The sequence below is a fragment of the Stegodyphus dumicola genome, chromosome 12 (assembly GCF_044657685.1).
Source record: "Stegodyphus dumicola isolate Sdum_Otavi_A_Nest chromosome 12, ASM4465768v1".
NCBI classification, from domain to species: Eukaryota; Metazoa; Arthropoda; class Arachnida; order Araneae; family Eresidae; genus Stegodyphus; species Stegodyphus dumicola.
This window is the reverse complement of record NC_140779.1, coordinates 30,693,378-30,719,499: the sequence shown is the minus strand read 5'-3', so window position 1 is coordinate 30,719,499 and position 26,122 is coordinate 30,693,378. Positions and strand designations below refer to the sequence as shown.

General features: G+C 34.2%; 1 protein-coding gene across 1 annotated transcript in view; it reads left to right on the top strand.

Annotated features, from left to right (window-relative positions):
* Window positions 1-6,887: 6,887 nt before the first annotated feature.
* LOC118182044 (uncharacterized) overlaps window positions 6,888-26,122 on the top strand; it is a 35,728-nt gene continuing 16,493 nt past the window's right edge. The window contains exons 1-2 of the mRNA XM_035351311.2: window positions 6,888-7,080; window positions 20,224-21,040. Coding sequence (XP_035207202.2) covers window positions 20,236-21,040 — 805 coding nt within the window. The 5' untranslated portion in view covers window positions 6,888-7,080; window positions 20,224-20,235. The remainder of the gene's footprint in view (window positions 7,081-20,223; window positions 21,041-26,122) is intronic.

Here is a 26,122-nt window from a genome sequence, read left to right as displayed (position 1 = left end):
ACATTGCTCTCAGCTACGTTGAACTCTCTCCCTGCCTTTCTATTGCCATTTTTTTTCAGCATAAAGAATTACTTTACGTTTGAAAGTAGCGTCATATGACATTCTTCTCTGTTTGCCCTCCATTTCGTGACTACGTACTCTGCAGTTTGTATCCTCTATGCAATAATGTGTCAACGATAAATGTAACGGTAAATGTAGTCGAGAAATTTGGTTGACGTCATCGGCGAACTTTGCACTCGAATCTAATGCGCACCCCAATTTTGAATACTACATTTGGCCAAAAACGATGCGCATTAGATTCGCGTAAATACGGTATATTATTAACCAGTTAACTGTGATTGACGAGTATACTCGTCATAGAGAAGCAGCACGGTTTTGTGTACTGACGAGTATACTCGTCATGCGTATAATGAAATGGAAAGATAAGAGGGAAGTTTATTTAGTAAGTACTATACATAATGACAAAGTAATAGAAACAGAGAAAATAAAACTAATAACAAAGAAGCGGGAGCTAGTGATTGATTGTAATAAAAAATTGGGTGGAGTGAATATGAGCGATGGAATTATCATAGCGTACTCCACAGTAAGAAAACTACTCAAAAAGTACTACAAAAAGATATTTCTCCATTTCTTAGACACAATGTGTCTGAATGCATTCATATTATATAAAAAAATAATTGAACATTATCGCGAATCAACTTTTTGCTCAAATTTATTGCAGACACTTTTGCGACATATCCAATTGAAAGAAAAGAATTGACACGAACTCAGCCATTTAGACCTAATATAAGCCAATTAGGCGGGAATCGTGCTCTGGATTATATAGCTGGAACATCGAGAAAAAAAATGCTACGCGAAAGTGTTCACTTTGCTACAAACCTAAGATCAGGAAGGAATCGCGTTACTGTTGTTCGATTTGCAAAATCCCATTGCGTATAGTACTCTGTTTCGCTGAATATCACTCCACAGCAGGAATTTAAATTCTTACTCTTATATGTATAATATTTAATTTAATTTATTGCGTTTTTAGTTAAATATGTATGTAACATATTCTTATGTTAACCAAATAAGTGAATATTAGTAACAAAATTTACAATTTTATAAAATAAAGCCATTTTTTTCATCCAATATCTTACCAGCGCAACTTACTCTGTGATTGACGAATATACTCGTCATGGCTCGTTTCTGGTAATACAAAACGGTGCGCACGTTTAAGGGGACTCATACACCTTAAAACCCATAAGATCTTCGAATATGGGACTGTTGCAAGAATTGGGATAACTTATTTATTTTAGAAGCAATTACTTCCAAATTTTTACAGTTGACTACATAATATAGCTGCTTTCTGAAATAGTAATCAGAAAGTTTGTGTTGCCACAAATATTTTTACAATTTAATCCGCTTTGTGACAAAATGTTTCGTCATGTTTCCACCTTGCGCACACAGTTTAAGACATTCTGTTGCATAATTTAATTTCATATTTAATATATAGCTTTTATAACATTTGGAAACTACTGTGAACCTAAAATTATAAGAATTTCATGTTAAATTTTTATTTTATTTGGAGTTGAGTTTATAAAATGTATTTTATTAAAAAAATCTGTAATGTTTTCGTCCATAAAATTTTTTAATATTAAAATATTCATCAGATTTTTGGTTCAGTTAGAAAATAGTGCTCATATAAAGAATTCCATGAAATTTTAAGTATGTACCATTAGCCATTTTTAAAATATCATGCGCGCAAGATAGAAACATGACGAAACATGTATGAGGCCCCTTAAACAAGGGTGCGACAATTAACTGGTTAAATTAAAGTAACATTCAGATTTTAAATCAAATTAAAATTCACCCAGAACCGGCTCTTTTTCAAAAGAATGACTAAGACAAAATAAAAATCTACACTTCAAGAAATGGCAAAAAAACGTGATAGTCAAGACGATAAGGTAATTTAATGGGATGTAATTTGAGTTCCTGTATTTTTATAAATTGATTAATATTCGATGCAATGAAAATTCTACCTCTCACTTAAAACAACAGCAAGGGGGGGGAGATTAAATTAGCAAAATGAACGTCAGATATGAAGAGGTGGATTTAAATAAGTAAATAAACAGCTATTCATTGTAATTCAAACTTCATACCAGTACAAAAACAAACAATATCTAAAGAACTTATAAACATACATTACTACAAAAGCGGCATACACTATGAATGAATTGTCAGTTTTGTTGATGTATTGTATTTAGTCGAAATACAATTCATCAACGAAAATGACAATGCAATGTAACACACAAAGAATATTGATAGATTAATGTGCTGCGTTCAAAGCAGAACACATTAGAGACATACAGTGGATGGACAAAAATATGGAAACACCTTGTTAAATGCATGTTTGAAAAGAAAGATTGATTTTAATGAAATATGTAGGTGGCGCTGGCGTTTTCGTCTACTGACGCCACCTATACAACTTCTTAAATGTGCTAAACAGTTCAGTTGTTGTCGGAGTACTGTTATGTGAGGTTGTCATTGCATTATGTCAGAGTTAACAGACTTCGAACGTGGGCAAATTGTTGGAGCACGTATGGTAGGTGCTTCCGTAAGCAAGGTAGCCGAGGTGTTTAGTGTTTCAAGAGGTACTGTATCGAAGATTTATTCCGCATATTTGAAAAGCGGAAAAACATCATCTGCTAAATCACAGCGCGGACGAAAGTGTGTCCTGAGTGATCGTGACAGACGATCATTAAGGGCAATTGTGACGAAAAATAAGAAGACCACAGCTGTAAAAGTTACTGCTGAAATGAATGTTGTGTTACCGAACCTTGTGAGTACTAAAACAATTAGAAGGGAGCTTCATAAACAGGGAATTGCTGGCCGTGCTGCAATTGAGAAGCCACTCATAAGTGATGCTAATGCCCGTAACAGGAAAAGGTGGTGTTTAAGTCATAAAGCCTGGACTATAGAGCAGTCATAAAGCCTGGACTATCTTACACATTGTTTCCCACTTCTGGCAGAGTTTACGTCTGGAGAACGCCATCTCAAGCCTATAATACAGACTGCTTGTTGCCAAGAGTGAAACATGGTGGGGGTTCTGTTATGGTTTGGGTAGCCATATCGTGGTTCTCTGCTAGCCCCATGATAACTGTGTCAGGGCACATGACTGCCAAGACTTATGTGAACATTTTGACCGATCAAGTTTATCCCATGGTACAAACTTTGTTCCCCGATGGTGATGGTGTCTTCCAAGACGACAGAGCCCCTGTTCACACAGCTCACATTGTCCAGGACTGGTTTTCTGAGCACGAGGAAGAGTTGTCCCATGTCCCCTGGTCACCACAGTCACCAGACCTGAATATTATCGAACCTTTATGGTCTACATTGGATCGGAAAGTGCGTTCTCGTTATCCACCGCCAACATCGTTATCTGAACTTGCCACCGTTTTGCAGGAAGAATGGTATAATATTCCCTTGGCAAACATACAGGAACTGTATTTATCCATTCCGAGAAGACTACAAGCTGTTTTGGATGCCAACGGGTTTCCTACACCGTTTTGCAGGAAGAATACATATTAAGCAAAGAAACATGTTTTTTTAAAGGTGTTTCCATATTTTCTCCAACCCCTGTACTTTAACAGTACTGATAATTTGCCTTGAATAGTAATTATATGCAAACAAACTTTAAGTGATTTAACAGTAAATAATTTTAATCTAATGCATTTAATGCAAAATTTGGAAAGCAAATCACCAATCTCCGCCGGTTTTATAGAAAGAAAGCTAAGTACAAGAAATCAGAAAGATATAAATAAGAAATAAAATAAGAAAACGTATTTTAAAATAATGCAAAAAATATGAGTCAGTAGAAGTTGATTGGCATATTGCATTGTCTTCAGTGAAGGAAATGTGCTTATCTCAATCAAATAGCTGCTTTTTTGATAATTTAATTTACACAGTGGATTTTTGTCCCAAAAATTTGAAAAGGAAGTTATTAAGTGGAAATAGTTTAAGCCCAAACTGCGTAAGGTAAATCATTGCCCATAGTAGCCTAGTAGCCTAATAGAAAACTAGATAAGTAATAGAACTCATTACTACTTTAAATTTGACACTGCAATTGTGAAAGAACAAGTGAAATTGACTTTTAGTCAAAGTTAAAAATTAATTTAATAACAAAATAATATAATAATTATCAGAAGAATAAAATATGAAAAAGAAATACGCTATCAGTAAAATATAAGAATTAAATATAAAATAAGAAATTTAGAGGAGACGTATAAGCTATTTAGTGTTTAATACTTAGTCAGTGGGGTGAATACTGCCTTTGCTTAACTTTTGGCACATCAGTTGTAGAGTCATTAAGTTTTTTGAAGCAGGAAACATCAAAAATGTGCAATGTCCTCGCCGGGATTCGAACCCGGACCTCTCGAAGACGCGCCAAGTGTGCTACCGTTACATCACGAAGGCATGCAAAAAACACAGGAACAGGAAGGTGAAAATAACTTACACAGTAACGTTTTGAGTGACGTAAGTATCTGGTTAAGACAGGGCCGGATTTAAAACCTTAACAAAATTTATGTTAATTGATTATTATACGGACGGGCTATATGAATGCTTCCATAGTTCTCCCTCTTCGCAAAGGGATCTTTAGAGGATCGTTCAGGAGAGAAAAACCTTCCCTCAGGCAGAAAAATCCCTGAGTATTTCCCCATTGAGATTAGGTCGATTTATTTAGATTACAGGAAAGCACGTAAGGACTATCTTCTTAAATGCAATGAGTCTCGGGATGTACTTTCTAAGGAAAACGTTGTTTTATTATCATACATAAGAAAAAAAGAACGAAAAATACCCATGCAAGTAGCCCGTTCACCAATGATCTGAACACAGAACGAACTACATACGTTCAAAGTTTTTTGTCAGGAGATTGATCGGTTGTATTTTGCGGTATTCAAACAAACAACTATTTTACCTTTAATAAAGAGCAAAGAAATTTTTATAGGTTGTATATGGATGCAACATAAAATCTTCGTTTAGTTTTCCCCTAAAAGCTCTTGCTGGAAAATTATTTTAGGACAAATTGCTCTTTCAGGGAACATAATAATAGTTTTCAGGTATTCATAAATGGATTGATAAATTCAGAATTCAATGTAATATTGTTCTCCTCAATAGCCAGTCATTTACTAATTGAAAATTTCTCGGGAGTTATGACCAAATCCACAGACCATTTGGTCATCTTATAAGATATTTCTCCCGCCTTCGTGGTGTAATGGTCAGCATGCTCGGCGCGTATTCGAGAGGTTCGAGGTTCGAGTTCCGGTAAGGGCACTGCTTATTTTTTGCGTTTTTCAGCATAAAAAATACCTGATGTCTCTACAGTGGCACCCGAACAGGAACAAAGTAGTGAATGAGGATTCTTCCCCACCAGGATTTGGCGATTGGGTTTCCTAATTCCTAGTCGCCCTTTAAAAGGGGGAGCATGCCTTCATGGTGTAATGGTCAGCACTCTCGGTGCGTATTCAAGAGGTCCGAGTCCCGGCAAGGGCATTGCTCATTTTTCACGTCTTTCACGTAAAAAAATATCTGATGTCTCTACATTCCCATGAGCCAAAACATTACTCATGGCTCACCAATGTGGAAAACTAATATTAAATTCTCAAGCGGAGTGGGAATACAGCGCATATACATCCAAGCATACCTATATACATCCTTACAAGAACGTCAAGTCCACACATTTATGAGCAAGTATTCAGCCTCTGCTAATCATACTATGAGCTAGTAGTCACCATTCAGGTGGGCTAATAGTAGTTATTTTTTAAATTAGTTTTCTAGTCATACAGTAAGTACTGTAAAGTTTGTATGACTTATGCAATATTCGTGAAGAAGATTTTACCTTTTCTGTTTTTTTTTTTTTTTTTTTTTTTTTTTTTTTTTTTTAACTTGGTAAATTTCAGTAATCAGTATCCTATAAATTATAATAAAAATCAAAACTGAAAACTATTCTGCCTAATATATTCTGCCTGTGCTTAAAAATATTATTGTTCAAACTGTACCTAAAAATTATAAATTTCGTAACAAACATATTTATGTTATGAAATTTAAGTATTTTTATATAATTATAAACCTCATTAATACATTAGGAACAAGAATGTATTTATCAAGTAACGTATTCATCGAATAAATGCAACCTGATATTTTGGGAATATCTTCAGCTGCAAGGATAGTTTTATGTAATTAGAACCTTGAAAATTTTAAGCTTAGTTTCAATATCCATCTGTAGGATGAATGAATGTTATTCTGCGTTCAATGCAAAAATAAAAAAATGTCATTAAATACTGAAAGCACTTTTCGTTACTGTTATAAAAGTAATACAGCTAACTTTGTTCAAAACTGAATACAAATTGCATAAAAATATTACTTTTTTTAAATGTTTGTTGCCATTTTCCTTTTATTCAACCAATCTTATCAAATCCCAAATAAATAAATAAAAAGATGGAGTTCCTATTTAATTAATTTTTATTAATTATAAAAAATTAAAAATTAAAAAAGCAATTAATTTTCATCATCAGTCAATAAAACGCATCATTTTGATTTAAATAACCTTAAATCTGGTTATATGGGATAATTACCGCACAAAATAATCACTTAATTCGTAATTAACAAGGTAAAATAAAAGTGCTGCTTTTATTCTTTTACATCAATTCACTAAGCAGAGCTCATTATACAGTTATTTTGCTTTAGCGGTTCTTAATGAAGCGAGCGTGAGGGGAAAAAAAATGTCGCCAAGAGTCATCTTTGGCGCAGAAAAAATTTCCGCCAGGTAACCCTGGATCATCTTTCAAGGTGCTCCCTTTTCCGAAACGAACTTGAACGGTTGTAAATAAACCTTGAGCCCTACATTCATGGCATAAAGACATTTGGATTCTCATCATCCACATCATTCTCTTGGAGATGTAACGCATATTGGAGTTCAATATTTTCTCTATCTCTTAAAACTAACCTAGTGCCTACTGTGAGTGCCTTTTGCACGTGGTTCTTGGGGAGCACCACGTCTGGTTTGGAATACCCCCACTTAACAGTGTTTAGGATTATATATTAGTAAGTTATTATATAAAATGTTACTTCTCTTTCTCTCTGTCTGTCTGTTTTTCTTTAAATAGAATTTCTCTCTCTCTCTCTGTCTGTTTTTTTTTTTTTTTAAATAGAATTAAGCTATAATTTTTCTCGCATTTTAAACTAAATCCAACTAAGCGGAGTTCGGTAATGTAAAGTATCAATATTTAAAATTGTTTTAAAAGGAAGATTTTTTAAAAGCGACGGGTGAATAAGGCAATAATTGTAAGCTGTGCAAAAAAGGTTTTGCTTTGTTTGAATGGGAGTTTTAATATACGAATTATGATAATGGGAAATTTAAGTAAAAGCTAAAAAGAGTTTTTAATCAGTGTCCTCGAATTATAACGAAGATGTTTGAAACATTTAGTTAATAAAACTCAAAGAATTAAATCTAAACGATGTTGAATTTTCCACTTGAGAATATAAAGCAGGTACAATTACTTGCATAATTTAGCCGCCTGTTTGATGAAAGTATTAACCTATTGAATAGAGTAAAACACAGAATAAGAAGATTTAACCTTAAAATTTTATTAACATTTATTCTCAAACAAATTTAATTTAATATAAGATTAATATTTTGATAGATAAGATCTCGAGAGAAAAGAATGTTGATTTTTTTAATGAATCTACATTTCAGACTGAGAAATTATTCAGAACTACCCAGCCTGGTTATTGATACAATTCGAAATATATTTGGTTTGATTTTAAATACATTTTCCCAAATTTCTCTCATCCATTTGAGATGCTTAATTTCTTAAATCATAAAGTAGAAAGCTAGACAGTAACTCGAATATTGCTAACTGATAAAAGCATATCTTCGATGTTGATTTCCTTCAAATAAGTTCAATTTATTATAAAAGAAATGTTAAAAGATAAATAAAGGATATCTGGAATTTAGAAAAAAATTTAACGCATCTTCATTCTTTCAGGCTTCAGTCGTTCTCTTAGTTTCACCTCTGATAAAGCTATATAAAAAGCTTCTTTAAACGGATAGTTGATGCCACTAAAATCTTTTACTTTCTCGTAAATTTGAATTAAGAATATTATTCTAATTCTCCATATTCAATAGTGATTAGATATACTTTCTGATTTTGTGCTTTTAAGCACTTTTTTCAATTCTAATTTTGTCTATGTATAATATACTGTGTCATGTATAATATAATATGTCAATGTATATATATACTGTACTTACCACTAAACTATTGAGCATGTACAGAGTAATTTGCCTCAGCAGATTGGAAATTTGTTTTATCTCCCAAATCGCAGTAAGATTTTTCTTTGAAATACTAAAAAAAAAGATCAGAACTAATCTGTGAGTTATAAACCATGAGAATAATTTATTACTATTAACATCTCGTAATAAATTATTCTCATGGTTCATGGTCAGTTATAAACCATGAGAATAATTTATTAGTATTGGCATCTTCAAGAATCTATTTGAACATTTATAACTGAGCAGTTAACATGAATGCTTTAATTATATTTGCTCTTTTATGGTTGGTTAAATGAATTGTCTGTATTGTAGACAATTTCACCTGAAACCTATTACATGTTTTTAAGCGTAGAAAGCAAATGATTATAGGAAAATATTTAATAATAAGAATTAACGCTTCAAAAAAGCCGAAAACTTTTAGATTTTATAAAGGGGAGTTTTTTACACATATATACACGTTTGCACATATATACACATATATTTTGCACATATATACACATATATTTTGCACATATATACACGTTTTGAGAGCATCTTTGTGCTAAAAATATTTAAAAACAGCATAGTTTTAGAATTTCCGATAGACAATCTCGAGCCCTGGAGATAAAAATGTTTTGTTGTCTACACAGTTGCCACTGCTCGCTTTGAAATTGTTGAGTACCTTAATCAAAATTTCGTTAAAGTTTAGATATTATGAAACAGATAATAAACTAGTTCGAAATTCCAAATTCGAGCTTCCGGGTGCGCATATTCGGATGCAGGACTACTTTATTCAAAATTTGATGGCTCTAGGTACCGCCTTTTTGTTCACAGTTCGAGAAACATACATTAATTCATGTAGAGTCTTCATTATTTAATTTCTTTAAATATAATACAGGGTGATAGTATTTGGTAGCAAACGATCTAAAAAGTGATTCAGTGCAAAATGCCGTTTCGAGAACTGCCGAGAGATGCCGTTCCGTCTTTGGAATAATGAATTTTAATAGCTATAATAACAAGCTATTTTTCTTCTAAATTCTCAGTTCTAACAAAGATTTAAGGAAGAATAAACACACGAGAAAAATGATAAAATTTTCATTATATCAAGCGGTTTATTTTATTAGTTTGGTCTCTGGAAAAATAAATTTTTAAGCGTAAAGCAATAACACATGGTTAAAAATAAGAAGTAAATTCTTTTAAAAAATTAACAGAAAAATAATGTGATATTCTAGAATTATTGTCAGGTTTTTTAGCAATAAATGACATATTTTTTATAATAGTATTAAATAAATCTTAGGAATGGTGAAAAGGGAAGACATACTTAAAATATTATTAAAATATCATGTTTCGAAAACTTAAAATAGTGTAAATTTAAAATCTCACCATGACGTAAAAGTATTTCAATAAATCAAAATGACGATGCGAAATCTAAAAGAACGAATAAAATGCATTAAATTAAGAACTCGTGTTATCTGAACTTTAAGTATCGGGTATTAATATCGGGTATCGGGTATTACAATGGAAGTATCGGGTATTACAATGGAAAAATCCATTAAGATCATAAGAATTACCTCTCTGTGGGAAATGTAAATTAAACTTGTTACTAATTTATTGGCTCGTTTGTATTATTTTGTTTGACTAAAATGAGATGAAAAGTTGACACAATATTTTGATGTAAGTCTAACTAAGTATTACAAGTATTACAAGTTTTACTGTAGCTAAGTATTACAAGTTTTACTGTAGCTAAGTATTACAAGTTTTACTGTAGCTAAGTATTACAAGTTTTACTGTAGCTAAGTATTACAAGTTTTGCCGTGCATTAAAACTCTAAATTTATTGCAGAATGCAAATGAAAAAAATACTAAGACAACATTATTTCGTTAATTTTATTATTTTGCGGCAAAACATTCTAATTAGCCTAAAGCGGCAATTTGCCCAGAAGGGCTATTATTTTTGTTTTGGCATTTTTCGTCGTGCGTGAAATGTCGGTTCACTTTTCAAACTGTTGCCACCAATTATTAGAGCCCTGCATTATTTTTAAAGAAATTAAATACTGAAGAATCTGCATAAATGTAAGTAAGTTTCTCGCATTGTGATAAAACTACGGTACCTACAGCCATCAAAATTTGAATAACGTTATAGAGACATTAGGTATTTTGGAAGCAGAAGTGATGGAAAATGAGCAAACGCCTTCGACGAGAATCGAACCGCGGACCTCTGGAATACGCGCCCAGCGTGCAGACCTCTACAGCACGAAGGCAAGCCAAGAAGGCGGGAGAAATAACTTATAACGTAATCTTCCATAGAATATGGGCATGTGGAAGCCCTAATTTGAATCTGAAATTTGTTTTATTATCGATTTCAGATTTTTAACACTTTAGCGAATTTTTGATTAACAAACTAAACAATTTCAAAGGGAACAATGGCAACGTTGTACAGAAAAAAAAATTATCTCCAGCACGCGAGAATCTGTATTGGTAATTCTAAAGATATGCTGATTTTAAAATTATTTTGCGATATTTCTGTTGAACTGAGTTTTAAGGTTTAATGGGCATCTGGAAGCCCTTATTTGGAATTTGGGATTTGTTTTATTATCTCTTTCATATTTTGTAAAGCATTTATGACTTTTTGATTAAGAAATTCAACAACGATCTCGAAGCAAACAATGGTAACATTGTAGGGGAAAAAAAATTATCTCCAGAGCGCGAGACTGTGTATCGGAAATTCTAAAGATATGCTCTTTTTAAATTATTTTGTGATATTCATGTTGAATTGAATTTTATTGTTTAAGTGCGAAGAACATGATTTTTAAAAAATAAAGGTAACACACAAAACTTTGAAAAGTCCCTTTGGGCGTGATATAAAATCTAAAAAATTTCAGGGTTTTTTTTTATCTTATTTTAATTTTGTTCAACAGGAAGAGTTTATGTGTTTCGTTTTAAGCAAAAAAACAAAATCATTTATTTAATTTTAATAGTAAATTTTAGTAGAATTTAATTTTAATAAAATAAAACTAATATCAAGATTATGGGGTTAGGTTTTGGGCCCTAACGAGAAAATTAATGTCATTTGTTCATTTTAGTTGGAACAATGATATGCTGTGATTAGACAAATAAAAATCAATTTAACTACTTAATTTTATTGAAAACAGTAATTTTCTTTTAGTTTATTTGATAAAAGTATTTTTAATGTTTTTAGTTATATAATCTTTGTAGGCATAAAATCTGATAAATGAAAAAAAATAAAAAATACCCTCTTGTAATACAGTAAATAAGTAAGTAAGTAAAAGGTAACCCAAGTGTCTAGATTTTTCGATGTGCTTATAATTAGTTCAGACAAATTACGCATTAAACTCATTTTCTTCTAAATAAAAAAAAAATATGATATAAAATATATTTCTGTTGATTATGTTTAAAATATGTGGATATTAAGACAATAAAAACTAATTTTTGATTTGAATTCATTTATGAGAGAGAATTTGTGTATATATTTTCATTTTTGTGTTTATAGTGTAACAGTCTGCCAGCAAACCCTTTTGCAAGTTTTTATTTTCATTATTTCGAAAGCTGTATACGATGTGAATGTTGTTCTCCTATTAGATTAGATCGAAGTCGCAGGTAATTAGGTACATTATTATAAAAAAGAGAACAGGGACTCCATATAAGAGCTATTAACGGAAAAGATAAAATGTGTGAGAAAATCGTTAATCTTAGCAGAATCGTTTTATAACTAGCAATTTAGGAAAGAAAAAGTGAGATAGAATATCATTAAATTTTATACAAAATTCCAAACGCAATGTCTGCTTTCTTGATGTGTGATACCTTTTCTTTAAGGAGGAAGATATATGAACACATTTCATTTAGAATGTGGAAGTATATTTGCCTTTGTTTGATATTACTATACAACATACAACATATAGTCAAAACATATAGCATAATTTATACATGATATTGACACAGCTATAAAAGCAGAGTTTGTCTGTAAAGACATTAGGTATTTTTTGGAAGCAAACAAGATGAAAAATCAGCAACCGAATCGAACCACGGACCTCTGGAATACCAGCCCAGTGTGCAGAACCACTATACCACGAAGATACGCCAAGAAGGTGGGAGAAATACCTTATATGCTTCTGAGAGTAAAGCATATAAGAGTTTTTCTTGACGGCAAAATTGCAAACTGCATGGATGAAGTTAAGAATTTTGAAAATTTTGAATGTGTTTTGAAACACATTATTTTCTTGGGTTCACCAGCGGCCGAGCGGTAAAATCGCTGAACACTAGTAGTTCCGACCTAGGTTCGTGTCCAGCCAAACGAGCTGGCAGCATGGGCCTTTTCGTGATTTTCCCCATGTGTAACGAGCCAGTTTCCCTTAGAAAGTCGTCCACGAAGGCATCCCTCTCCTTAGACAGATAGTCCTAGTGTGCTTTGCCGTAATATAAATTAGAACATTATTTTTTTGATAAGCGTTATTATCAACGTATATTGGTACAGAGATTATGGCTTGTTAAGAGCAAATATATTACATAGTATATATTTAATTTTAATGAAATTGGAACATTGACGTGAATGAATGATATTATTAGAGTTTAATCTGTTAAAGTGGATACTGAATATTCTCCAATACTTCCTTTTAGCCCAGAAGCGATGATATTTGCGTAAAAAATCAACAAAAATAGCGTGAATATGAAAATTTTAAGTGCGTTCCAGCTTACGGAATTTAGAAACAGTGTTGAAAACCCACCAAAAATATTTTTTATTTGCATGCAGGAGAAATGTATTAGATATTGAAAGGTACTAAATTTCTATTTGTATTTGTTTCTTTTTATTCAAAAGAGTTCAAGGCAATACATTACGACCGTGGAGGAGCTAAATACGAAATTTGTTAAAACACACAAGGAAATTGAGGAATGTGAGGTGAATGTCCCATCTAATGAATATAAGAGTTTCAGTTGCCAATTAGTATAACAAAATTTTTATATCTAATTGTAACATGCGGGTTTATTTACAACATAACTCTTAGTTCGACTTTAGGCCAATGCAGCATTACGTCTTCAGTTATTAAAGTTGCTATTTACGTTGTTCTTACATATAGAAAAGCATCGGATTTTTCCAATGCAGAAAAGTATTGGAAATATTTAGTCTTTATTTTTAAGAGGCTTTGTGAAATTAATTAACTCTTCAGAAATAATACGAAATCTGCAGTTTATGAGTGTTTTCATTTATAAGATTTTTTCTCCCTTATTTTGTTATACCTTCGTGGTGTAATTGGAATCATACTCGACGCATATTCGAGAGATCCAGGATTCGAGTTCCGCTGAGGCCACTGCACATTTTCCTTAGTCTCACGCTTCAAAAAAACCGAATGTCTCTACAAGTGGCGCTTGAACTAAAAGGTGGTGGATAATAATTCATCACTACCAAGGATTTGGCTACTGGGTCCCTTCATTCTCATCCATATTAGGGAAGGGGATGAGTAGGAGTATATGAGGTATTTTAGTTCGGGGGATGCGGGGATTATATGCGGTATTTTCTACCTCTTTTCTGCGTGCCTTCGTGGTGTATTTGGAAGCATACTCAACGCGTATGGAAGAGGTCCAGGTTTAGAAACTCGCCGAAGGTGTTGCATAATTTTCATGTCTTCTGCTCCAAATGACTTAATGACTCTACAAATTTCCCTTTTGTTATAAGGCACTCATTTATTAAAGGTGGTTGTAACTGATTTCTTATTTCATTCGTATTTATTCCCAGCTGAAAATTTTTTTAATTACAGCTGGCGGACGAAGGATGCTTAACATACAGCATTCAATACAGCATTCAACTAATATTGGTTAAATAAGGATGCATCAGTTTAGGTGCAACGTTTTTAATTTTTTGATATTAAAACAAATAGCTATGAATTTTTCATCTTCTTTTTAATGCTTCTAAGTCTTCTGTAGTTATTACTTTCTAAAAATATCTGCACAATTTTTTTTTCTTAAGCAACATTCATAAAAGCTTAAGCAATAGCTTTTATAGTGCAAAAATACGTTTGGAACACTTTCTAGATTCAATATAACTAGCTGTACCCATTGAACCAGTCATTAGTAAACTGGATAAGAGCGTTGGACACTTATTCAACCTGAGTTCGGATCCCTGTACGCAAGGGCGATTTATTGGTTTTTATTATGCGTAACATGAGACAGTTTCTTTAAAAAGTCATAGCCGAAGAAATGCCTACATTCACAAATAGCTTATAAGGCATTTTCTTCCTATTTTCTGCATGCCTTCGTGATGTAACGGTAGCACACTCGGCGCGTATTCGAGAGGTCTAGGTTCGAATCCCGGCGAGGGCACTGCTCGTTTTTCACGTATTCTGCTTCGCAATAACATAATGACTCTACAGTGGCGCCCAAACTAAAAGGTGGTGGATGACGATTCTTCCCCACCAGGATTTGGCGAGTGTGTTCCCTAATTTCCAGTCGCCATCTAAAAGGGGGGAGTATATAAAGCATTTTCCCCTCTTTTCTGCAGGTCTTCGTGGTGTAACGGTAGCACACTCGGAACGTATTCGAGAGGTCCATGTTCGAGTCCCGGTGAGGGCATTACTAATTTTCCATGTCTCCTGCTTCCAAACTAACCTAATGACTGTACAAGCTTTCATATGCTTCGCCATTTTTCAAACCGCCTATTCTCCAAGTCTTCCAAAATGGGATATTTGAAACTTATTCGTTTAGAAAATTTACTACAAAACTTAATATGAGAAAAAAATATAGTTGTCTTAAAAAGTCTCGTGTCTCTTTCTAGAATTTGTCTCTGAGTCTTTTTAGAAGTTTCTAATTTAGAAGTCTTTTTAGAAGTTTCTTTTTAGAAGTCTTTTTAGAAGGGCTTACACTTTCATCCTTAGATGTAGAACGGTGTCAAAAAGAACGAAAAAACTACGATTAAAAACCTAATTTTGTTTCTATATATTAAGTAGTAAACCTAAACTATAGTCACCGTATTCTTTGTGTGACTATTTCACATATATTCCCAAGGTTGTGTTAAAATTACAAATTTCATTTGTACTTTTCAAATGAGTGTTTTGACTGAATTTCAAAGAGATTATTGTTAGTTTAGCTCCAAAACTATAGGGGATATTGATAGGTTCTGTGCATAATGTGATAGCCTATAGTATCGATGGCACAACATCGTATGCTAGGATCAATTGTGCGAGGCAAATGAAGCTTACTAGTAGAGCGAGAAGGCTTATTATGCCAAACGGTAAACTACTGCGACAAAGTCTACAGCTGAGGTTATCATACATCTACAGAATCAAATTTCAACGCATACAATACGAAGCGAACGGCACAAGCAGGATATTTACGGGAAAGCTGTTATCCTGAATTTTTAGACTGCAAATAAATGCAAAAAGGAGGCTAAAATAGTGTCGCGAACATAAAACGAGGTCTATCGATCAATGGAAACAGGTATAGTTTTCTGATGAGTTAACTTTCACATGCTCTTCCACCTCAAGATGGGTATATATGTGAAAGAACAACAACGGAAGTTTTAAAACCAGATTAATGCTCCTTGGACTAAAATATAGTAGTGAATCAGTTATGTTTTGAGCACTCCTGTCGTGACATTTTGATTGTCGTTGTGATTTTGGACTCATGGTGAACTTTATCGATCTCTTACCAGCACCACAGATAACCCTGGTAAGGGAAACCATGCCTAATTACCTCTGCTTTGAGTTGCATAATTACATCTGCTTACCATGCATAATTACCGCTGCCTTTGCTCAAATGAGAGAACCGTAGAAGAGTAATACCGTTGTTTGCAATAGGTCAAACTGTAGAAAAAGGAAAATAAATAGCGGTCATTGTGTAATCCTTTTTAGCTACTGTATCTATTCAATGGAGCTAACGTTATATTCTTTGGATAACTGCGACGTTCCAAGTAAAAATGCCTCCCTTCATCGAACATTGTTCGGTTATGATTTAAAGAACATGAGGATAAAGTTGAACACTTTTCCTGGCTTGTGCAATTACATGACTTAAATGTTACTTTAATGTTGCAAGTCTGCTATTGAAAATATACTGAGACCCCTTTTATCTCCTTTGGCATCTCTTAGAGAATGGCAACAGATTCTGGCAGAAGAATGGTACAAAATACTTATTAACATCATGTAAACATTATATGTCTCTACCTCAAGAAACATTCCATGATTTTTTGGATGCAGAATCTGCTCCTTCACCACATTAAATACACAATTCTTCAATTGTTAGATGTTTCCATTACTTTACGTTTTAAATATACGTTGATACTGCGGATATTTCCCCAGAAGTCGAGTCTGTTTAAGGGGTTATCACATCTAGCGACGGTCCCCGCCACACGGGACTTTTCTGAGAAACGAGATTCTAGTAGCATTAGTTTAAACGGAAGGATTCCTAGAAAAAACAGCTCCGCTGGAACATAAGTCCCACTTAGCTTCAGAAAAGATGTTCCGGCTACGCGGGTATTTTAAAACTTCGGCAGAAAATGTTCCGTCTGCAGATCTGTCCCAGGTAGAGATCAACCAATTAAACGAAAGTTCTGCTTCTGAAGGAACACACGATCTCTATCTGAGCGACAATCGATTACTGTTTGGTGTTCAAGTGTGTTTAGTAAGTGGAAATGGTAACCTAGCTACACGTAGGTTTAGTAGAAATGTGCAGCGGTTTCTCAGAAATGACCCTTTCGACTTCCAGTCCCGCGTAGCGGAAGCATATGTGATAGGGACTTTAGATATTGACTAAGCCAGAAGTCGGATTGACCTAGCCGGAATTGTTTGCAGTCGACCCCTGTGGGGAGGGTATAATCACAAACACAGACTAAAGTTTCTTGTTAGTACGATGATTTCATGATCAGCACGATGGTACTGATGATGAAACAAAGGTGGTTAACCTTCGCAGTTTCGAAAGGATGAGAACGCTAACAGAGTTCGATAATTGTTGTTGAAACCTCCTCTGACGGATAGCTGGTGAGCTTAACTAGTCACCAGTTTACTGTTATAAAACTGTCACAGACATAATATTGTTCTTATAAAATTGCCATGTCTTGAAAATAAGTTTTTTTTGTCCAGTCATGACTGTCAAACGTAATGAAAATTAAATTTCTGCATCCCGTGATTTGATACACACTACAGATATCAATCCTGATTTTGGTTTTAAACAAAGTGTGGCTGAAGGGAAATTCGATGCTTTGCTTATTGTTCTGAGACTAAACAGCTGTCGTCTACTTGGGTTTCCAGATGGTTTACGTTTGCGGCAGAAGCTTCAATTTCAGAAACCTTGACACAGACCGTGCTGGCGAGTTACTACGTCGCATGATTCTCATCAAGAAGTTTCTAGCAGAGAAAAGTATCACAATTTTCAACCACACCTTTTATTCACGAAATGCTTTCCTTGAAAATTTTCCCTTTGCTAAAATATTCCCTAAAGTGAAGTCTAACTTAAAATATTGTATTCTGATAGATTCAGAAAAGCGTTATCAGAGATTTAAAACAGTACTGCAAAAGATGATTTCTGCGAAGGAATCAATCAACTGTAAACGAACGAAGGTAAAAGCTTAGGTATATACAAGAGCGATGATATATACAAGATTTACAGGCTTATATGGTATAAGCTTACAGGAATTATACACAGCTTCCACAAATTCCTTACCCGGCCCTTATTTTCGAAACCATTTGCCTAGATTACAAAAGTGTTTTAGAGGACGCAAAGATACATGTATTGGCATTTTTAAATTGCTGACCCTCAGACCACTAAAAATGCTCAATACATTCACTTTGTTGACTTTTAATTCCTTAAAAATAGACGGACACTTAGTATTGAGATAAACTTTCTGTTTTAAAATTGCTAATTTTTAAGTAGGAAACCTAAAACATTTTTGGCATCGGAATTTGTTCAATGAAGACGTTCTGGATAATGAGAAAATAACGCAGAATGTTGTACATAGTTCCTTGAATAGTTTAAGCCCCGTATAATGTTTTACTGATATACACCAATCAAACCAATTGAGTACTGTAGCTATAAAAACTCTGTATAAATCTTCTTGTGACGTCATATCTCCCAAAAAGCAGTGGAACTGAAAGCGTCCATTCGGTCATTCTTCTAGGAATCAGCAGAGGACTTGGGCTGTAAAACTGTTAAGAAGTTATGGGTTGTGAAAGAAAACTCTTTAAAGAAATTTTCCATGCAGTAGTATAGACATAGTGAATTTGTCCTCCATACTGGCTAGTCATGTATATTCTAATGACAATTTTAATGCAATCGGTACACATGGCATATTATACCTTTCCTGTAGCATTCATCTTATACTATTTCATGCCCTATCTTGTAAAAGGAGGAGGACGGTTGTAATCGATTAATTAAATGGTGAAATAAGTATGGCTTGCGTTTGCCATTTGAATACTATTGATCTAATAAAAGATTTGATAAAAGAGAAAGGACTATTTAATATCTTTTCCCTACTTACAATTCCATAATTTAATTCGAATCTTTAATGGAAAATCAAGGTACGAAAATATTCATCTCTTGGGAGAAAATTACTTGTAATCTAATTTATACTAAATTACGATACTTTTGCGTGCACTTAAATTAAAGGCTTTTAAACGGAATTAGCTGATTATATAAACCAGTTTCTGTTTTTTATGTAACACTAAAATTAATCAGATTATTGTAAAATACTACCTCACAATACGAATATCCACTAAGGAAGCAATGGGAAGGGTAATTTTTAATGAATGATTTTTACTCAATATAATCAAATGGTTAGTCTAAAAACATAATCTCAGTAATAATATTTAAAATAATATGGTTGAACGTCAAAGGAAAGGTTTTTGAAAATTAATCTGGGCAGCATTTAATTTTCAAATGCTTCCGCAATTTGATATTTCTAATGCGTTTTGTTTTGACTCAGTAGTACATTCTGCATGAACAGCTATTTTGTATATAAAACTAGTAAGGCACCAACTTTGAGTTCGGCGTAATTTTAGTCAATATTTCAATCGATTTCGAGGGAACTCAGGTACAGGTCCCTCTTCATCAGGAGCACAGGAGCAAAGAAGTGTTGCGAATTTTATGTTGGCGTATTTTTCTTCTGTTTTCATTTTTGCTTTATATAGTAAGAGGTCAAAAATTACAAGTCCTTACATACATATAATTATTAATAAGAAAATGTTTTCGATCAAAAGTCTTCTTAAAGTTAAATTAATGCATCTCAATAACGTTTTTGGTGAAAATTTCACCAAAAAATCCGATTATCAAATAAAAACGTATTTCAAATAGATTTCAGTAATTCAATATGCATTTTTAAGCGTACTCGATATGCATTCGTAAATCAGTCAGGGTTTCAGCAAAAGCTTTACGTTGACGTAAAGAACATAAATTTGTAGAGATGGGCATTCTCTATTAGCATTAATATTTTATTAAAAACGTTAGACTTTTTTATACAAATTATTTGTTTGCTAACCTACTAATATACTTCAATAAGAGATTAATATAAACGGTAATGGTATGAGCAAGTTAAAATAATATTTACAGGAATTTGATTTCTTTGATTTTATTATAGCCATTTAATAGACATTTTAAGTTAAGAGTAAAAAACATGAAATTGTGGAGACAGACATTCTTTTTCCTTGCACATGATTTAGAACCATGATGTATACTAAATTAGAGAGGAAGAGAAAAGCAGTAACATCTTCTTTAAGCTTGATTTCAATATATTATTAAGCAAAGCACTGGCATTAAACATCAATTGAACTAAAATTCAAGGCTAAGGAGAACATTAAACTCTCTTTAAAACTAAGTTTGTGATTGAACAGAAAAGAATATGTTTAGCTATAGTTCAAAATATGCATCGCAATTAATACAGTGTATTATTATACAATATAACTGTTTTTTATTTGCTTACTTATAAAATAAATCTTTTTGCAGGTATCCTACAACATGTACAGTCCACATTATCTGTTTGTTTTGTGTTTTCTTATCAATATTTTCAACAGTAGTGCTACTGTGCCAAAAGCTGAAAAGAAACAGTGGCAAGATGATCCAATAGCAGATGATGAACCGAAAATTGAAGGGGGATATTCTTCTGGGACTGACTATTCAACAGGAGATGTCAATAGCTACTCTTCAGGGGGTGAATATTCTGGAGGAGATATAGGTTTTGGTGGTGGGTATGGAAACAACTTCGGCGGTGAAGTTGGCAACGGTGGATACAGCGCAGATATTCACGGAAGCTCCTTTACTGGTGATGTTAACAACAATGGTTACGGTGCTGACGTCCACAGCAATGGGTTTGGCAACGGTAATGGGTATGGTACCGATGTTCATAGCAATGGATTTGGCGGTGGTGTCAGCAACAGCGGCTATGCTTTAGATATCCACAGCAATGCTGGTAGCAGTGGATTCGGCGGCGTTAGCAATAACGGATATGGTACAGGTATCCATAATAATGCTGGTAGCAGTGGATTTTCAAGTGATATTGGCAGCAGTGGATACAGCACAGACACGCAGAGCAAAGACTTTGGCGGCTTTCACGGAAATGGTTTTGGCGGAGATAACACTGGATTCGGAGGGAACCTTCATAGTGGAGGATTTGGAGGTGATCTACATAATGAAGGATGGGAGAGACCCGTAAAAACAGTTGTGAAACACATCGTAAAGAACATCGCTGTTCCTCACCCGATTCCGGCTCCTGTCCAAGTACCAGTTCCAAAGTACATCAAATATTTCAAACCGTTTGCTATAGGTAATTATATTTTTATATATTTATTAATAAAACATGTTCGGATAGTTTGAATTTAATTCTTTTAAAGTCTATCATAGTTTTAAGAATATTGCTTAAAACGTTTTGTGTTCCTTAGAGGGTTGTTTCAATTTATGGAATATCCAGATCCTACAGTAGTGGATTATAGTAACTTTGGTACTAAAAATAAGCATTCAAGTCATTGTCTTAATCCATCTGCTCATTATATTTCCATGGATGGAAAATTGCGCGTCCATGAAAGCAAATTAGATTTTCATTCGCAAAACATTTTTTCGTTTCTCATTTGGTTAAGTTTGTAAAACATGCATCAGGTTACTAAAAGCCACACTGCATAAATCAATTGACTTTAGACAGCTTGTAAAGGATCCTTAGAGAGAATTCTTATCCTGATGTTAACTTACCAATAACATAAAGTTAATCAGAAATAATTCTCTGATTTGTTTTGCAGATAGCGTTTTTTAATCTACTTCCGCGAGAAATATTCAGACTACACAGAGTAGTTATGTTTTAGAAAAACTCACACAATAATTCGCTCATTGTTTAACAATTTTAGAGCTTTTTTTAATTGTGCTTTGGCACTCCTAGCATAAAATAATGCTGCATCCTTATTTATACTTTGATCCAGAATATACAAAGCGAGCTACGAGGTAACCACTCAATGGTAACTGCTGCTACGAGGCTCAATTTCATTCGTTTCTTAATTAGTCAAATTGAACAAACTGAACAGAAGAATGGAGCTATCAAATTATCATTTTAATTCTAGAGTTATTGTAAGGAGGTTTTTAGAAAGCATACATTAAATGCCAAGCTAAACAAACCATTAATTGTTTCAAGTAATTTGTTTAGAGACCATTTTAATTTTGCGGTTTAGATATGAAGCTAACTTGTGTACTCGACTGATTGCGAAAAGGAAGTGCTCCAACTATAGATCTACATGCATGCTGCAGTAAATGTATGTCCAGTGTGAACAATACCGTTTTTAAAACAATTACTTCACTAATTCGTTAAATTATACATATAGTTTAAAGACATTGATATTTATATGTAGTACATATCCAGTGAAACTTAACATGGACATTCCTTGCTGTAAGACGATCGCTTCCGTAAATAGCTAGTTTTTCACAGAATATAAATAAATACTGTAATTACCTCTATAAGGCAACTGTCTCTAAAGAACACCAAAATCTTCAAAACAGTAAAGGTTATCTTATACAGGTTTCTTTGTGCTTATTTAAGAAGGATTGCAAAGTAAAAGGCAGTAAATAAATTAGCTCTGAAAACCACAATACAATTAATTTTAATATAAATTTTCAAGACAAAACAAACGACTACTCAAGGGAGACTTAATATAGATTTCTGCCCAGTCCTGGAAGGTAGCAAAGACTAGCGTTTGGTTTATCTTCCTTCTTGTGCGGGTTCGCCCTTCAGTTCCTTCCTCTATGAGCTTTCTTTTCCTTCCAGTGCGGTCACCCTTGAAGACCTTCTTTTTAGCCTCTGCCTGTGGTCTCGGCCGTTTGATGGCAGCTGGTCTTGGCAGAACCGGGACAACTCTCTCTCGTTCCTGCTTGGATCTCGTTGCTGGCTGTTCAAATTTTCCTTGTTTCTTTGCCTCCGCAGCTGGTGTTCCTTCATCAATTCGTCGACATTTGCTACGTAGACGGGGAAACTTTCTTTTCAATTGCTCCTGCCTCCTAATGGCTTGCCCTTGTGATTGTCGTTGTTTCACCTCTGGTGCTTGTGCCTGCAGTGCCGGATCCTGCAAAAGATGTTTAAATATTGGCATTTTATTACGATTATAGAATGGTTTTATCTGGTCAATGTTTGTGGAGCATGTTTCACCATTCCTGGCTTTTAACACCACTACAGCCTGAGTTATTTTTTCTATGACATATGGACCTTCAAATCGAGGAAACAATTTGGCAGTTTTATCTTCTGGTGCTGAAGAAAGTGAATGCTTAATTTTTAACACTTCATCTCCTACTTTATAAATTACTCCCCGTCGTTTCATATCATAATAAAGCTTCTGTTTTCTCTGTGCTACTTCAGTGTTCTTTTTTGCTTCTATAATTAAATTTTCTATATCACCCATTTTAAATTCTGGGGCTCTTTTTTGAACATAAAATAGTTTATGTAACGGCGTTATAATCTTTCTGCCTAAAAATAACTCAGCAGGAGTTTTGCCCGTCGTATCATGTTTTGCGGTCCTAAGGGTGAAAGCTAATTCATTGACATAGTTATCCCAGCTTTTATGAAACTTTTTAACATAACTACCGATAATTTTCACTATATTTCTATTAACCCGTTCCGCTATATTTGATTGCGGCCGATACGGGACCATTTTTAAATGACGTATGCCCAGTTTTTGGCACATGTCTTCAAATATATTACTTACAAATTGAGGACCATTATCCGATATAACTTTTAGAGGCGCCCCGTATTTTAAAATATATTTATTTAAAATAGAATCTGTAATTAATATCGCGGAGGCTCGTTTTAAGGGAACAATTTCGGTCTACGTACTAAAATGATCAACCATAACAAGGAGATACCGACTTTTATTTAACTGACTTTTTGAGAAAGGGCCCAATAAATCGTTGTCAATTATTTCATTTGGAAATTCCGATTTAATGCTATTTAGAAACCCGGCCGGGCGGAAATTAATATAATTAACTGCTTGACATGTTGGGCAGGACTGGACATACGCCCCTGTTAACTTTTGCAGCTCAGGAAAATAAACTGCTTCGCGTACGCGTTGGATGGTTTTTCGAATACCAGCATGAGAAGTTAATAGCAGTCGTGTAACTCCTGCAGTATATTTAATCTAAGACTAGCTGGGATAACAGGTCGAAATTCGTTGTTGGAATTCGTAGTTTTTGTATAAAATAATAGACATCTATTAGTTCGTAATGGGCCACCCTATTTCTTATCGCCACAATATCTTGGTGGCTAAAATTTTCAGGATCCTTTAAATACTCATAAATGTTTTTAAATTCAGGATCCTTACCCAGTTCGGTTATTACAGTTTCTCGGCACTTTATTGTACATGCTGTGAGCATTGCCACCTTTACAGTATTACCTTCTTCATCTATTTTAATTCTGGCTAGGGCATCTGCTACGATATTTTCCTTTCCGGGGGTGTGCTTGATTACCAGATTATACTCTTGTAACTTGAGTGCCCATCTTATTAACCTTGGGGATAAGTTTTTCCCTGAGTACAATCTAGTTACCGCCGCATGATCAGAATACACTGTTATTGGCGCCCTTCCAAAATAGACTCGGAACTTTTGCACTGCTAACAGAACTGCAAGTGCCTCTCTCTCAGTCGCGGAATAGTTTCTTTGTGTTTGATTTAAAGTTCGACTAAAAAATGCCACGGGCTGCTGATTTTGCAAGTACCACTCCTACCGCATAATCCGAAGCATCCGCTGAAATTTCTAAATTCTCATCATTTTCAGGAAATTTCAAAACAGGGGCTTGCGTTAATGCTTGCTTTAATTTTTCGAAAGCACTATTGGCTTCGGCCGTCCACGAGAATCTTGCCTTTTTCCTTTTTAATTTTAACAATGGTTCAGCAATAGCTGCAAAATCTTTTATAAAGGACCTATAATATGAACAAAGTCCTAGAAATGAAGAGAGCTTCTTCGCCGTATTTGGCGGCGGATACTTTTGCACAGCGATTATTTTTGATTCGATTGTCTCGATTCCTTTCTGAGATATTTTGTAACCTAAGTATTTTAATTCAGGGGCTGCAAATTTGAACTTTTCGACATTAACTTTTAGACCGGCCTCATTTAATAATGAAAACACCTGTCTTAAATCCTGTACATGTTGGTCCAGATTATCACTAGTAATAATGATATCGTCTAAATAGATAAATGTGGACTTTCCAAGAACAGGCCTTAGCACAATGTCCATACATCGCTGAAATGTTGCCGGTGCCCCTGAAAGGCCAAACGGCATACGCAGGAAGGCATAAGTGCCAGACTTGGTTATAAAAGCAGTCTTAGGCACATCTTCCGGTCTAACCCCTATTTGAAAATAACCAGTCGTTAAGTCTAAAGTAGTCATATATTTGGTAGAAGTTATGTTCCTTAGAATTTCTTCGATAATAGGTAACGGATATACCGGATATTTAGTCATGGACTTTAATTTACGATAGTCAATTGCAAAATGCCACCTTTTCGGATGTGTTACCGGATAGTCATTATTTTTCTTACATAACACAACCGGGCTAGCATAACTACTTGAGATGGGCGTTATGATCTTTTTACGTAACATATCTCGAATGTGCCACTCTATAATTTTTTCTTTATTCTTATCATATCGGTATGGTTTGTGGCGAACTGGCAGTGAATCTCCGGTGTCGATACTATGGTTAGTAACTTGAGTAAATCCGGGAATATCACTAAATAACGAAGCAAATTCACTTACCATTTGTCGAATTTTTTGTTGCTCTTCCTTAGGCAGGTGGTCGAGGTTTAACGTCGGTGGTTCTGTTTTTTCTTCTCGAACTGGTTTCATCGTCAGCTTAAGGGACGCTTCATTAAAATCCAGCGTTGCTTCTGCCTCTGAAAGAAAATCTATCCCTAAGATAATATGTGCTTGCAGATTCTTTACTATAAAAAACATAACCTTTACTTGTTCGTCCTTGATACGAATGTATAACGGTAATTTACCTATGCACTTGCATCTTTCTCCCTGCGCAGCTAACACTGTCGTATTATCCGAATTATATATGCGGTATTTACGGAAATACTTCCTAAAAAAATCTTCTGCCACATAGGAACACTGCGCGCCTGTATCCAGGAGTGCGGTGGATGGGATGTTATTCACCAACACTTCAATCTTTGGAAGAGTCAAATTTTTCACCATCACTGTATTTAACTTGAAGGAAGAGGGGTTTTCTTGGCCTTCGGATTTCCGCACCCTCCCGTCAGAAGAAATCCGTTTTAGTTTAAATCTTGTTTCTTCCTTTCCATGCTTTCCTTCTTTTTCCGCTGGCCTTTAGACTTTTTTTCTGGCTTACTATTGAACTGTCGACGTTCGCCGGTTGTTTTTGGATAC